Source organism: Chinchilla lanigera, unplaced genomic scaffold (assembly GCF_000276665.1).
Source record: "Chinchilla lanigera isolate Chin_1 unplaced genomic scaffold, ChiLan1.0 scaffold00113, whole genome shotgun sequence".
NCBI lineage: Eukaryota > Metazoa > Chordata > Mammalia > Rodentia > Chinchillidae > Chinchilla > Chinchilla lanigera.
Genome location: NW_004955514.1, coordinates 5,382,226 through 5,397,680, shown reverse-complemented (window position 1 = coordinate 5,397,680; position 15,455 = coordinate 5,382,226). Strand labels below are relative to the sequence as shown.

The 15,455-nt window shown below is 47.3% G+C and overlaps 1 protein-coding gene across 1 annotated transcript; it reads right to left on the bottom strand.

Moving 5' to 3' along the window:
• Positions 1 to 471: 471 nt before the first annotated feature.
• On the bottom strand, positions 472 to 7,309 carry Tmem128 (transmembrane protein 128). The gene is made up of 5 exons (XM_005408841.2): positions 7,169 to 7,309; positions 5,568 to 5,709; positions 3,261 to 3,419; positions 1,911 to 2,017; positions 472 to 650 (listed from the first exon to the last, which is right to left on the bottom strand). Exons 1-4 carry the CDS (start codon positions 7,263 to 7,265, stop codon positions 1,918 to 1,920), a joined length of 498 nt encoding a protein of 165 aa, XP_005408898.1. The 5' UTR covers positions 7,266 to 7,309; the 3' UTR covers positions 472 to 650; positions 1,911 to 1,917.
• Between the last annotated feature and the right edge of the window lie 8,146 nt (positions 7,310 to 15,455).

The window sequence follows — 15,455 nt, the reverse complement described above, 5'->3', positions numbered from 1 at the left end:
TAACAACTAAAATCACAAGCTACTCCAAAGTTTTATTAATAAAATGCACAAGAAAATAATAAAAATATTTTATTTAAATGTTACAGAAAAATACACACTTAAGATAATTAAAAGCTCATATGTTAAAAATGCTAAAAATCCAATAATTTACACAATGGTAAAATCAAAAGTGATGAGAAAACATACAGTCTTTCTATTTGGTCCCGCCACCTAACACAACTGCCATAAAATGAGACACACAGTATTTACTACAGTGGGGTTAAAGGCACATGGCAACACTGATTCCTCTGCACACACACCCAGTCCTTGTAGACAGTAAATTCCTATCCCTTAAGAGCAAAGTGACATTCATTTAAAATGTTGGGAACATGTTACAGACCTACAATGAAACCACTACTTCTTCCAAAAGTTCAGATTAACTTCTCAAAATAGTTATTTCTATTTAACACAGACTTCTGAAAAACTGAATAATCATTTGGGCAAAAGGAATAAACTTTATTCTAATTTCACCAACAGATCTTCAGAGTTTCTCCCGGGAGTCCCAGGCATCCCCTCACAGACACAAGAGCACACTGCGGCTTTCCCACGGTCTGCGAAGCTCGGCAGGCTGGACTTCCAATCGCTCCTTTTAAATGTCCACGTCCTCAGATCTGAAAGGAAACCAGCACTTAAGTCCCAGGGCAAACATCCTGTCTTCCACTCGTGCCTTTAACACGAAGAGGCACAGCTCAGCCTCCATGCCCCGCTCGCACGGCCTTCTCCAGCACCCAGTATGACAGCTCAGCGCTCCGGAGCCTCTGAGTCACAACAGCCCCGGGAGACCCCCCGGGCGGCCACGGGAGTGCGTGCGAGTCGGGGCAGGAGTAGCGAACGTTTTGAGCCCTGAGCTGCTTCAGCAATGCACACGAACGGGGACGAGGGGCCACCACAGGACGCCAGAGGTCCCTCCACGCAGTGCGACGTCTGGAGGACACGACTACCGTCACGAGTGCTAGCAACCATTTTCAGAGTGGCAGGAAGAGGGCCGCGACCACCTCTTCTTTAGGCAGTCCGAGACCGTCCCCGCAGACCCATGGAGTGCGTGGTGCGGCCGACGGGGACGGCACACATCCACGGGCCGCAGGACCCCCTTCTCCGGGCCTCAGCCTCCGCATCTGCGAACAGTGGCAGAAGCTGACATCCTCCGGGACTGCCACTTGTGGTGTGAGTGGCATGACGGCACGGTCTTTGTCTTCTCCCCGTGCCCCTAGACACGCGGTGGGCATAGTCTCAGAACTACACATTTCTCTGAAAAATGGCTCAGAAACCAACCCCACCACGTAAGGAAGCAGGCCTGGGAAGGTCTAAGGACACAGACACTCTTTACACAGCATGGGAAAGAAAGGTTGATCCATCAAATTTTTTGTTTTGTTTTGTTTTGTTTGTTTGTTTTTTGGTTTTTCTCCGGTACCGGGAACTGAACTCACGACCCTGCACTTGCCAGGCAGGCACTTTGCCGCTGAGCTAAATCCCCAGCCCCGATCCGTCAAATTTTGAGGCAGCCAGGATAGATGGAACTGCAGAGATTTTCGCCCCAATTAGGTCGAATTGCCCATTTTTCCAAATTTCCACTCCTTAAGAGCTGACAGAAGCTGGCTCCAATATACAACAGCCTCACATGTGAACTCAGCTGCCTGTAAGCGGGCTCGGAAACGCAGGGCGCCTTTCCTGAAGAGCAGCCACTCGACGCTGAATTCTCCATGAGGACAGAGGTCTCCGTCCCTGTACCTCAGAGGCCAGTGGGTGAACAGCTCTGCTGCAAACACAACTGGATGCAACTCAGGAGTCTGTCAGAGCTGTGTCCCTCGAACTGTCCCAAAAGGCCCTTCCCAATGCGCTCCCCATGGGAAACACCACTGTAGGCGCCTTACCTTCAGCTCATCCGAGGAGTGAGATGAACATTACGACCCCCATGAACTGGGTGAACAGCAAGAGTGGCGTGAAGAATGACCACACGCTCCACAAAGCAATGTTGAAACTGAAAGGACCAAACATCAGGGGAAGAGTTGATGACTGTAATTTAACATACACAAACACATTTTATGCAGGAATCTTTGTTTAAGGAGCACAGTGTGAAAAGGTTCATCCAGCCAGCAACTTTCTATGTATCCCGTAACTTCTCAGCCACGTGGCTTAGGCAATGTTAGAAAGAACACAATACGTACACTCCAGGCCGGGCACAACTTCCTGGAACTGGATCCAGTTGGGCCTGTAACAGGAGCTGGCCTGGCTCAACAGAAACCTAAGCCTCTCAAATTAGCGTCGGCAGCGCCCCATGAATTAGAATGGCCGCAGCAGGCTTTTATGCCTCACACGCTAGCAAATAAAACCCGGAGGAGGAGTAATTATTTACAAGATGCTGTGAAGTTTTTCATTGAAAAAACACTATTTCCTGTCACCAAATTAAAAATCAAACACTAAGTACAAGTGATTTTTAAGGACTGAATTTAACAGAAGTTAACTACAAACAGTTATATAGGAACCCATGAACACACAGGGCTGATGGCACCACCACTTTGGAAACCGCTTTGGCGCTAGTCGCTCAAGCTGGAAGTCTGCACTCTATGGCCTGAGGGTCTCAGCCCCAGGCCTATGTACACGCGCACACACACACACACGACAGACTCATATGCACATCTGCCACAAGACACAGGCACAAGAATGTTCTCAGCAGCATCCTTCATAACAGCGACAAACTGGAAACAACCCACGCTGTCAACAGTGACGCAGGTCAACCGGACTCAGTCATACAGTGCAACGCTGAACAGCAATGAAATAAACGGCACTGAGAAGCAACACGAACTGTACAGCAGCACACACGGAATCAAATGTGAAATAAAGACACCACATAAACCCATTTCCATAAAGTTCACCAAACAGACAAAGTGAGCTTGGTGTTGTAGTATGACTATAATCCCAGCACCCTGGGAGGCTGAGGCAGGAGGATCCCACATTTGAGCCCAGCCTGGGTAACGCAGCAAGACCCTGCCTCAAAATTTTAAAACGGGGAGGAGAATTAAACCTAGGGTCTTTGCCCAAGCTGTTAACTGCACAAGGTTCAACTGTACTAATGAAAAGGGCCTGAAGAACAGGAATGGCTAGGAAACTGTTGTCCTGTTACACTTTGCTTCTATTTTATCGTTTGGGGCCAAACACATCATTACCTGATGAGGAAAACCATGTGTTTCTCACTCACAGTCCTCATTTCCAAGTTAACTTACCAAATTCCCGCTGCAATGAAAGTGGCCGTTGTGACGGGCACCAGCGCTGGATACTTGACGTCGTATTCCTCAACGCCACGGTACCACTCCAGGTAGACAATGCAGTAAAACGCAACGGATAAACTGACGAGCAGCAAGGCAGCGCCCGGGAGAAACCAACTGCAGAGAGAAAAGAGCCCGGGGCTGAGAGCACCAGCCGATCGGTAGGTGCCTCAGCAGCTGCCATCGACAGCCAAAAGGGTCACCTTTCTAAGAAGAGGTCACCTGGACAAGGGGTGCGAAGAGACCCAAAACTGTACGATCTCAGCTTTCAGTAAGTCTCAACCTCTTGTGGCGCAGGGGTGAGAAAAGAGGAGACATGTGACTCAGGTCGGGATTAAAAAGTGAGACTTTACAGCCGCACGCCTGGCTCTGTTCTCACCAGCCAGGAGCCCCGGAAAGAGCCCAGTCACGGCGATGCGGTACACTTAAACCCACGGGGAAGAGGGCAGCTTCCTGGTTGCTCCTCAAGTCTTGAGTGTGAGAAGAAGAAAGATCAGCAGGGAGGACCACGAACTCCTCCAGCGTAAGCAGAGCGTTGTGGAATACTAGAAATCAGTTAGGAAGATAGATGCTGACTCCAAATTCTCTCTCATATTGAAAGAGAAGCCACTTGCAATAACTAGGGGATGATCTGTACATCACCGCAAGATTCAGGTGCTAGAATCGTGGTTCCCAGTGTAACAGCGCTGAAGCTGGTGGGATCTTTACAAGGAGGGAACACGGGAGACGACTGGGTCCTGACCGCCCCGGGAAGGAGTTAATGTTCTTCTTGCAGGAAAAGTGTCCTTACTCTTGAGGCCCTGGACTGGTCCCTTCCAGAGCCAGATGGTATAAAGCCTGGTACCCCTCCTTGGCCATTCTCTCTCTCTCTCTGTCTCTCTCTTTCTCATACACATGCGTGCTCTTTACACACTCACTTTGCCTTCTGCTTCCCCACCATGTTGTGACACAGCCAGGGGCACCACGCCACCGGGACCTGCAGCCACCAGAAATGAGCCCATTAAACTTCTTTACACAGCACCCAGCGTCTGGTACTTCCTTAGAGCCAAACAAAGCAGACTAAGACACTTCTTCGATTCTGCATGTCTTCTCTTCTGCCTCAAAGAAAGATGGTTTTTTCCTCACTACAGTTCCACTGGCAGCAGCGCGGACAGCCCCTTCCTTCCAGCCCCCACTGGTCACAGGCGGATCCAAATGTGGGGAGCCCTTCCCATCCTGCCCCATCACCCTCTGCTCCTAGGGGGTTTAGACCAGTGGCCCACACTGCAGACAGGGAGAGCAGAGGGCCGCAGCAGGCAAGGTTCCCAGGCACCGGGTGGGGGCCCCACCAGGGCCAGCCTCCAGACCCCACAGACACACTGATTCTAACTGCTCTCCACTCCACACCAGCCAGTCCTCCAATACCAGCTCTGCCAGCTCCCTCTTCTGCTCGCTGGGGGCCTCCACATCTGTCTGAGAACCTTGGGGTGTAATTCACAGCCTCTGCTCCGTATCTACTCCTGAGATTAGACCGGCAGGATCTCAGTCCCTGTGAATGAGGGTCTGTAACACCCAGACACGAAGCTCCCGACTCCTCCCACTGGTGACCTTCACGAAACGTCCTCACACGCTCTAGTTACCCTGCCGGCTGTGACTGCTCTGAAACACACCCTGAGAGCCGGTTCTCACCGGCCACTTCCTCCTAGTGCTCTGCCCTTTGTAAACCTCATATAAAGCTTCAGCTACCCGTTCTCTTTTGTTCTTTTCCAAATGGAATAAGAACTTGTAAAATTCACTACTTTCCTCATCCTACAACACATTAGGGCTGAAAAAGTGAGCAGAAATAACCCTCCGTTCTCGTGCACACTGCTGTGCCTGCCCAGAGCACACATCCTCTTACTTTCCATTTTCCTGAGGCATAACTGACAAACTGCAAAAATTCAAGGTGTACAATGTGATGATCTGACGTATACACTGAAAAATTATTACTATAATCAAGCAGTTTAGTATGCATTACTTCGAATTCATCATTGCATGTGGTAAAGACACTTAAAATCTATCCCCCAAGCAAATGCCAATTACCCAACACAGTAGTTTATTTGTCTCAGAACCACAAGTTGTACCCTTTGACCAACACTACTTATTCTTCTCTGCATCACAGCACCTCCAACATGGTGTATAGCAGAAACTAGACGTTTACTAAATGTCTGAAGAATTCAAGTGACAAAATGCAACACGAAACATAAGACAAAGATATTTAACTATGAAGCAATAAAGTTTTCTTACCTACTGGTGTGAAAGTTTTCTTTAAGGGTTTTAAAGAAATCAACATAATAGGTCAAGATGACGGATGCTAAAATCCAGAATGCAGAATGGATATTAAGTCTTGGAAGAGGTTTCTCCTTTTTCTCAACAGTTGCAGAGCTTTCTGCAAATAAGAAAGATTTCAACTTACTAAGTTTACAGTTTCACAAGAAAAATTACGCCTACTTTAAGCCAGTCATTGGCCACTGCTCCCTAATAACCAGAACCTTTTCCATTAGTGCCAAATCCTTCTATAAATCAAGAAAGGTTTATATTTACATAATTAATTGGCTCTTACAATGCAGTCAACTTATTTCCTTTACTTGAATTTTGAAATCAAATTCACACTTTTATCATCTTTTGGATACAACTGATCCATCTAGACATCTAGGAATTTTATTATTATGCTTCACATTTTCTCTGGGATAGTAATTACTCGTGTTTAAAAAATTACCAAATGAAACGTGAGAGTATGAAATGGACACGTGACTTTCCAAGAACACCTTACCACAAAGGATTTTATTTTAAACAAACACCTTTTTGAGGCAGCTCATCTGGAAAGGGGAAACCATAGCCCCAGTCTCAGCACAGCAGTCTCAGTAGATAAAACACAAGTCATTTCTAGGCCCTCTATGTTCATGTAAGAACCACTGGTCTATAGGTGGGGTGCTGGACCTCTAAATGACGTTAGAATCCAAGGAGATTGTTCACTGTACAGACTGGGAGACAGCCTCAAAACTTATAAATTACTATGCTGTGGAATGATACTTGTATTTATTTTGGAAAGGTAATATACAGACATGGTCTTCCAATATACAAGATAAAAAGAACTAAAATGAATTCTCTTCTGTCCTTATCGCCAGATGCCCCGCCCAGAAGCAACCATCACTATCAATCTCTACTGAATTCTTTCATGCTCTAGGCATCCAGGGGTGAACACACAAGTTATGTTTCCTGCCCAAACGGTGGCACACAACTCCCTTTGAAAATCATCCACACTGGTACATAAAAACCTGTCCATATGTAAAATACACTCAAGTCAGACGCGATGGTGCGAGCCGGTACTGTCATCCCAGCACTCTGGGTAGCTGAGGCAGGAAGATCTAAATTGGGCAACGTTGCAACTCAGCAAGACAGTCTCAAAAATCTGAAAATAATAACTAAGGCTGAGGATATAGCTCTGGGCAAAAGCCTTGCGTCTGACTCTTCGTACCAGCAAAAACAAAAACAAAAACATTTTGCACATGCCTCAGTGTGATGACTCAAACATATTTCTTCGCAAATTCTTAAGACTTAGGGCTTATGCGTAGTTTTACTGGGTATTTCCAAACAAGTATTAAACCCGCTGTCCAGGGAATCCTGCAGCGCAGCTGAGATGGAGATGCGCGGGGCTACACGAGCTCTAAGAGTCTTTCACGACACTAAGCACCCGACCTGCACAATGACTTGGGATGTCTTGAAAAATAAAACCCTGCCTCCCCCAGACTGGGCCGGGCTGTGACTCCCGGGGCGGGCGGCTTTCGGGCGCCTCGTATCCGAAAAGCTCGGGGCAGCTTGGAACAAGTCCGGGGAGAGCGCCTCACCCCGCCCGATGTCGCCCTCGCGGTCCAGCCGGATCTCGGCGTCAGTGGGCAGCAAGTAACGCCGGCGGAGATGCTCCCGAGCCCACGGAGCGTCCATCTTGGCACCACCCAAAGCGGGGCGGAAATGACGTCATACATAGCACTTCCTGTCTCTGCCGGGGCGGGTCTTCCGACGCCAAGGGTGGAGACTAAATTATGTTTGGGGGGTCTGTAAATGAGAAGCTGGAATTGACGTTTTAGAGTCCGCCTTCAGGTCCACAAAGGCGATATAAATTGTAAAATACAATTGATCTTTTCTGGTCTCTAAAATACTGAAGATTTCTAAACTTATTCTGATCTACGGAAGCCCTGAAGGACCAAGATTATAATGCCGAATTCGTGCAGGGCACAGATGTGCAGACCAGCTTGTGGAGCTTTCTCTAGCCTACCAAAATGAAAATATAAAACGATATCCTCAGTCCAGCCCTAGAGTCTCAACCCCCAGTCCCCTCCCCTGGTTTTCTGGAGTCACCTTGCTCGACTTGAATGGGTTGAGGGATTCCTGGGAGAAGGAAAGGACCGCTGGACCAGCCAAGTGGGCACCTCGTCTCGTAAGCAGAGGATCCGCCTAGGAAAGCAGCATGCAGGCTCTCCCACACGGTACTCAGAACCCCAAGGGAAAGTTGATCTGTAGAAGTAACGTTGTACACACTACCCTAAAGAGTGTGCACCTGTGACTGGGAGGCAAACTTTGCTTCATTGTAATACTGAAATCTCCACCCAGATAAAAGCTAAGAGCCTCATACCTGCAACGTGGGAAATGAGGCATGCCGTCAGAATGCGCCTGTGCAGGATCATCCTAACCCAAAGATGAGTCGCCTTCCTGCCCTCCTCCTGAGCATGCATTCCCTGACCTAACAAAAGGCAGCTTGTCTTAGCTTTGGGGGAGTCTCAACTTTGGTATGGATTCCCCATAATTTCCTTATTTGCTGCAATTAAATTTTGCTCTGTGTAACAATTATTCTTGACTTCCTGATCCTTCCCACCGAGGAAGTGAATGACCACTTCCCACTAAGCTAAGTGATTGCCCACTTAGCTGAACTTGGACAAGAAATGAACCTCTCTGTTCTATTTCTCCTTCTGCCCAGGGATGATTAGACCTGCCTCTAGATTTGTTGAATGGTTTAAGAGAAGAGCACCTGTAAGAGTTCTCATGAGCCCCCATCTCCCTGCTTCTGAAACATTGCCTAAACCTGGCAACTGGGGACAGACTTACTTTCTCAGCAAACCACCTTTTCCCACCATGACTCAGCACCTATAAACCGGCTTTCACTAGTTCACAACTTTTTCTCCATCTATAATCCTGCTTATTATTCTCCACTCTTTTCTTACTGAGTCATGCGCTGAGAAATTTTGTGCTTAACCATCTGAGTGTTTACTGAGCATCTGCTATTTGCTAGGAACTCTTAGGCATCATGCTAGGCAGTGAGATGCGTAAGACATTGGCATTGCACTTGGAGAGCTCCTGGTGAAGATGACCATGGAGGCACACTACAAGATAATGCATTACAATATTTATACATGAGCCACGCATGGTGGCACACACCTGTAATCCCACCACTCAGGAGGCTGAGGCAGGAGGATCATTGCAAGTTTGAGACCAGCCTGGGCTACAAAGTGAGCTCAAGGCCAGCCTGAACTGCAGAGCGAGACCCTGTCTCAAAACAACAAAAAAAAAATGCAATATTTATATATGTACAGAAGTGCTTTGTTAATTCAACCAACAATCATTTTATGAGCAGCTACATGTGACAAAATGTGAGCACCAAGGAAGGAATCTAGTGGTGGCAATGGCTCCAATACAGTGCCACAACAGGAGTTATGGGGTTATGGGAGTCCTGAATAAAGGGTGGTGTATTCTGCTGCGATTTATGACTTAGCAAGAAAAATGGTTTGGGACAGGTTGAATGCAGGATTCCACAGCCCGGGGAGTACAGGAAGTAAAATGTGAATTACTCGGCAGGTGTGCTTTAATATCAAAATGTTGTGGGTATTTGTGAAAGGAATGTAATAAAAAATATTTAATAAAAGAGTCAAGTTACCACTGATTTGTTTCTGTTATTCTTTAGCCTTTCTATACTTATTTGAGCAAAGGATTTAAAGCAGGGGAGATCATATGGCCTTTCTAAACAATACCTCCTTTTGCAGGTTCTTTCCCCTTTCTTTTCTTTTCAGGCTCCTAAAGAACTAAGATTCATCTCTACTTTACCCTCCCTTCTTTCTCTTGCACAAGGTTAGAAGTCTTGTTAATGGGAAGTAAATTCGTCCCATTAAATACGGCCTTCTGTTGATTGTCTCCTGGAAGAAAGGTCAGTTCTGGGTCTCCCTTGTAACCAAATAGTCCCAGGAGCATCACGGGGATTCCAGGGTTTCCATACGTGGTATGTGCAGGTCAGCTCAGGTTTCTGCTTTGGTGGGTTCGGGCCTTTGTTTTTGGACCTGAAATCCTTCCAGTTTTTTTTTTTCCTGATATTTTAAATGGCACTGCTCACACGCTATGTTGATGATACTTAAAAGCGTGTTGGAAAAAATCCAGTATTTAATGACTACGTCTTCTTTGCTGGGGTCCACTGAATAAACTCTGTAGTGTGTATACTGTGACACTTTAATTATGGTTATATGGTATCAGATTGCTACCAGTGAAGAAATGTTCATTTTCAATGTGAATTACTTGTGAGAAAAATAATGAGTGTGACCATGATCTTTGCTGGCTTCCCCCTAACAACAGTATTCGATTGAAGACATTTACAGACTGTGGAATCCTGTGTCCATCACTGTAGGTTCTTGGGCACATTATTTCATCCACGTATCAGTTTCATCATCTGTGAAATAGCGGGTACCCGAATAAAGACAGATGTATAGGAATTGCTTAGCATAGTGCCTGGCATAGGGTATACGTTTGGGTAGCAGTAGTACCATCACTGCTGCTTCATTTGGTTTCTCAGGACTTCAAGACCCGGTATTGGCTTCCTTTTTTTTTTAAACTGGTGCTTGAACCCAGGGTCTTCATACTGAGCTACAGCCCCAGACAAACCCCCCCAACTTTTTTTTGAAACAGGCCTTGTTAAGCGGCTAAGTGACCCATACTAAGCTCAAACTTTCAATCCTTCTGCTTCAGCTTCCCAGAGTGCTGGAATTACAGGCCTAGGCCACCACACCTAGCTTTCTATTTACTTTTTAATCAGTATTTCCTTGATCCTGGCCTCCAGCTGCTCTTTGTTTATGTCACTGTTCCAGAGAGTAGCAAGTTTTATTGTCCTTCTCCTTGTGTCTGTGTTCTCCCCGACTGATCGGGGAGCGCTCCTGTCTCAGCTCCCCAGAGCCTTGCAAACACTGGGCACATAGTGGGACCATCATCAACGGCTTTTACTTTGACCCTTGACCACAGCCAGCTGTCTTCGTTGTGGGTGTGCATGTGTCCAGCCAGCATCCTCTCTTGTGAGAACCTACTTTTCCTCCTTCCTGCTCAGGCCTCAGACAGCTGGCCTCGTCCTAGGGGAAGCACACAAGACACAGCAGACCTCTCAGTCCCCAGAGAAGGGAAAGACCTTAAGACCTTCACTACTGCGCCGGTGTGCTGAGCTGTGGAGACAATGTGGGCTTGAGGCTGCCGTTCTGGAAACACAAGGGGAAGCCCACCGAACAAGGGAGAGGCAAGCAGAGAAGTCTTGACAGTATTGTTCCTACGTGTGGACCCCGCCAAGCTCTGGTTATCCAGGTGACAGCATGTGGTCTGGAGCCTGCTGTCCAACTGGTCATTATTAATTGCATCACTGCTGTCTGTTTCCATCTTGAAGCCTCTGAACCTCTCTCTTGCCTTAGTTTCCTCCATTGCAATGTGAACTTCAGAGTAGTACCTAGGTAAAATTATTAGTACCTGGAAAGTGCTTAAAGCAATGCCTGGCCTCTAGGAAGCTCTCGGTCAGTCTTAAATTCACAGATTTCTTTAAAACCTTTCCCCCAAACGAATGTTAATTTGAGTGGCTTTCTGTTACTGGTACCCCGAGGCCAGGCCAGCCCAGCTTTCTTTCACCGTGTTGTGGGGCCCTGGGCAAGTCATTTCATTCTTCTAAGGACCAGTTTCCTCATTTGTGGAACAGCAGGTCCTAGAATGAACCTGGAAGCCCCAGTTGGGCTGTGAGCATCGCCAGGAGTTAATGCATGGAAAGTGTTTAGAAAAGCACCTGACAGAAGTGCTCGGTAAATGTGAATAGATACCATCAGGATACTGCTCTTCAGTCCAAGAAAAGCTCTGGTTTTTGAAAAGATTTTATCTCGCTTGTATAAAGATGCAGTGAAATATGTGACTGTCTTTATGCCTATCGCCAGTTATTTCCCTGATAAAAACCGTAGCACTGGAATTGCAAGATCAAAGATACAAACACTCTAAAGGCTTTTCACCAGTATCCTCTGACAAAAGGGCTTATTTCACAGTCCCACCAGCAGGGGTCAGGCAAAGCCATTCTCAGCATTTTCCAATAATGGAGTTTATTTGGAGAAATGTTTCCAAACTGATAGTTGGGAAATCTGCAATTTTATTGCACTTTTCTTTGCTAAGAGAAATTCTCACATACTGATGGCTTATGTCTATTCCTTTTTCCTATTGGGATTTTCCATCCTTACTTATTTGTATAACTCAAGAATATCTTTGAGCATCAGATATGTTTTTTCCAGTTTACTGTTCAGCTTTTAATTGGATCACCTTTGTTTCTGTTTGGCTTTGTTTTGTTTTTTCATCCTCCTGGCCTGAGGTTTTCCTTCCTAGAACTTCACTGACTTGTGGTTAATCATGGTCCACAAATATTAATGGACAGTTCCAAAAATAAACAATTACACCCTTTAAATCATTGTTCTGAGTAGCATCACTTGCACCCCTTTATTTCCTCCTGCCCAGGACATGAATTGTTCCTCTGTCCAGCATCACTACACTGTTTCCACTACACACCCTGGAGGAGAGGGAGAGAGAGAGAGAAAGAGAAAGAGAGAGAGAGAGACCACATTCACACAGGTTCTTAGAGTATTTTGTAATTGCTCTATTTTGTTATTGTTGTTGTTAATTCCAACTGTTTCTAATTTATAAAGATTATTATAAGTATACATGATAAACATGATAAAAGCCGTGCGTGTGTGTGTGTGTGTGTGTGTGCGCGCGCGCGCGCCTGCCTCAGTATATGGCTCAGTTCTCTGGGGATCTCGAAACACATCACTTGTGAATAACAGGGCACTGCTGTCCATCCCTTAGGGGACAGCTAGGTAGGAACATCACTCGAACCTTCTTCAAATGTACTAGCTATTCTTTGCCCATTCACTGCTCAGCTAGCTACCCTGAGACAGGTTCTTTGCCCCAGAACTGAAACCAGTTCCACCCATGCAAGCAAAATAACCACCGTATTGTTCAGTGACATGAACAATACAAGACAGTTACCATAATTGTTATAATCATAAAACACATGTATAATTCTTTAAAAGAAACTTATTGGAACTCCTCAGGAGTATTTCATAAACTTCAAAGAAAAGTAGGACTTCTACCAGGTAGGAATGAGGGTGACACCCAGGCCGGCTGCAGGAACACGGTGACTTGTCTTGGGCAGAGGCTGTGCCTGTCACGGACGGCTCCCCTCCGTCCTCCCTCAGAGCACCTGCCCGCCCTGTGCACCTGCATCCCTTTGCCTGGGGTTTTTTCTGGACATGTCCTATTTAAGCAGCCAGGTGGAGAGGACTCTGACAGGAGGGAAGGCGAGGTGAGAACCTACTGCACTCTCAGAGCTCAGCCCGGGGGACGCTGAGGGCAGGCCGGGTGCCGATCTCTGGAGGAAGACGTTGCCGGCAAGGACACGGCCAAGTCCTCTGGCTGCCACTGTGCCAGGCAGAAGACAGGTGCTGGCCCCACCCAGAAGACGGGATCGGGACGGATAATGGGCCATTCCTAAAGCTAGAGAGGACAGGAGGAGGTGGGAGGGGGACTGAGTGGAAATGAGAGGCCAGGTGGGCCTCCACCCTGACTGTAAATGTCCCAAGCCCTCTGTGCTTCCAGCTGAGTGGCCAATCGTGGAGCAGCGTTTGGGTCTAGGGAGTGCGGTGAAAGGACAAGTATCTTGTTAAGTCCCCACTGTGCAAGTCACGAGCCGCCATCAGGCTGGCCGGCCTGCTGGAGAATGGAGGTGCAGCCTGGCTACTGACCCAGGTGCCAGAGCCAGCTCTTAGTGCCAGTCCTGCCACTGGCATGAGCTAATTGTTCAGTGCCTAGCATGTGGGTTGACTCTAGGGTGCATGCGATCAGATCAAACAAATGCACTTTATTCCTCTCAAAAGCCGTATAGTTTTGAATGACTCGACTCTACCCCATTTATCATTCATAAAGGCATGGAAAGAGCTGTGGGTGTGGCTCAGGGGTACAGCAGAGGTCTAGTATGCTTGAGTCCCTTAGTTCAACCCCCAGCACCCAAATTAACCCAAAAGAAACAAAGGTGGTTTCTGATCACATGACCCACTACAAAAGCCCCGTGAAAATCTCTGTCCTTGGCCTGGATGTTTTTGTTGCTGTGCTTGTTGCTGTTTTGAGACAGAGTCTCACTATGTAGTTCAGGCTGGCTCTGAACTCACTACACAGCAAAAGCTGGCCTTGAACTCATAGTGATCCTCCTGCCTCAGTCTCCTGAGTGCTGAGATTACAAGTGTGCACCATTACACCCGCTATGGACAGTTTTTAAAAAGCTCTACCTGGAATATCTTTATGATAAAAACTTAGGTCATCAGTGCTAAGAAGAGGCAAGTGGAAACCAGGAGGGGGCCCTGACCCATGAAAAAATTTGGCTGGGAGGAAAATCCTAAGGTGTCTAAGAGAAACTTCAAATCGGTGTTGATTCTGCTACCTGCTGTGTGCCCTGAGCCTTCTGCCCGAGGTAGCTCCTCATCTTCCCTGACATCCCCACCCTCCTGGAATCTTCAGCAGTTTCACAATACACACGCAGAGCTCAGCAGAGGGCCTGGTGTACACCAACCAGCAATATTATTATTATTCAAGTGGAATCCAGGCCTCAGGCTCTGGCTACCCAGGAGAGGCACATGGTCCACAGCGGGTGCAACCGCAGGTCTCTGCACCACAGGCTTGCAGGCCTGGGGCTGGGGGCAGCACTGTAGGAAGAGGGTGGGAGACAGAGGAGAAGGGCACTTGAATCTGTGGCCCTTGATACCAGGCACTGCACACACATCCACCATTCATCCCCACAGCATCCTCACTGTGCACTGTTACAACTCCTATTTTACCCATGAGGAGACTGAGGCATAAAGCTTTCTTATGGGGCCCAAAGAAGCTTTCACTGATTCCCTTGATCTAAGTGATTAAACGGTTCTTTGGTGGCCTACCTGTGATTCTGAGCTAACGCAGTTTGCCAGAGGTTAAAGGTCTTTGCACAACCTGAGCATGGTGGTGCACACCTGTGATTCCAGCAGTCTAGAAGGCTGAGGCAGGAGGACCACAAGTTTGAGCCCAGCTTGAGCAACTGAATGACTTAGTAAGACCCTGTCTAAAAACAGGCAAAAAAAGAGTTTCTGTGCCACAGTCTCCCAGCTAGAAAAGTGGGGGAACGAGGGACAGTCAGAGAGGCTGGGGCACATCATGGACGTACACTGGTTCTCCTGGCACTACAGCATCTTCATTGGATTTGAAACCGCAAAGGGAATGCTCTGTCCCTTGGTGTCCACCAGGGGGAGTGTTTCCAGGACCTAGGGCTGCTGCACTCCCAGCACGCTTGGCGTTTGCATTTAACGTATGCACATCCCCCATTTATTTTCAATCAGCTGTAGAGTCCCTGTAACACCTAATGCAATTCGAATGATATGCAAATCATTGTTAGACCATGTTGTTTGGGGAATAATGACAAGTACAGCACAACTGTTCTTGGCGTATGTCTGATCCCTGGTGGTTGAATCTGCGAGTGAAAAGTCATAGACACAGAGGACAGACGGTGACCTGGTTGCCTGTTCTCAACTATGCCCAAGGCAGATGCTGAGAATCTGTCACAGAATTTCTTGAGGCCCAAGAGCCTGGTCAGGGCCTCAAAATCCTAAAGAGCAGCAGAAGATCACTGGCCAGTCACGCCTGAGGCTGCTGGTTAGGGTGTGCCTGAGGGTGTGCACACCAGGCTTGCACAAACCAGACACTGACTGCATAACAACGAGGATCTGCATGTCATCCCCTCAAAGACCCAACACCTGCTCATCAAGTTATAAAGTCAATATGCAAACA

Excerpts from the sequence above, each read along its gene's own strand:
- Tmem128 (XM_005408841.2), bottom strand. The coding sequence starts at position 7,265 with ATGGACGCTCCGTGGGCTCGGGAGCATCTCCGCCGGCGTTACTTGCTG. Across the intron at positions 5,710-7,168 it reads CGAGGGCGACATCGGGCGGG|AAAGCTCTGCAACTGTTGAG; the intron begins GTGAGGCGCTCT and ends TCTTATTTGCAG. Across the intron at positions 2,018-3,260 it reads TTCATTGCAGCGGGAATTTG|TTTCAACATTGCTTTGTGGA; the intron begins GTAAGTTAACTT and ends TGGTCCTTTCAG.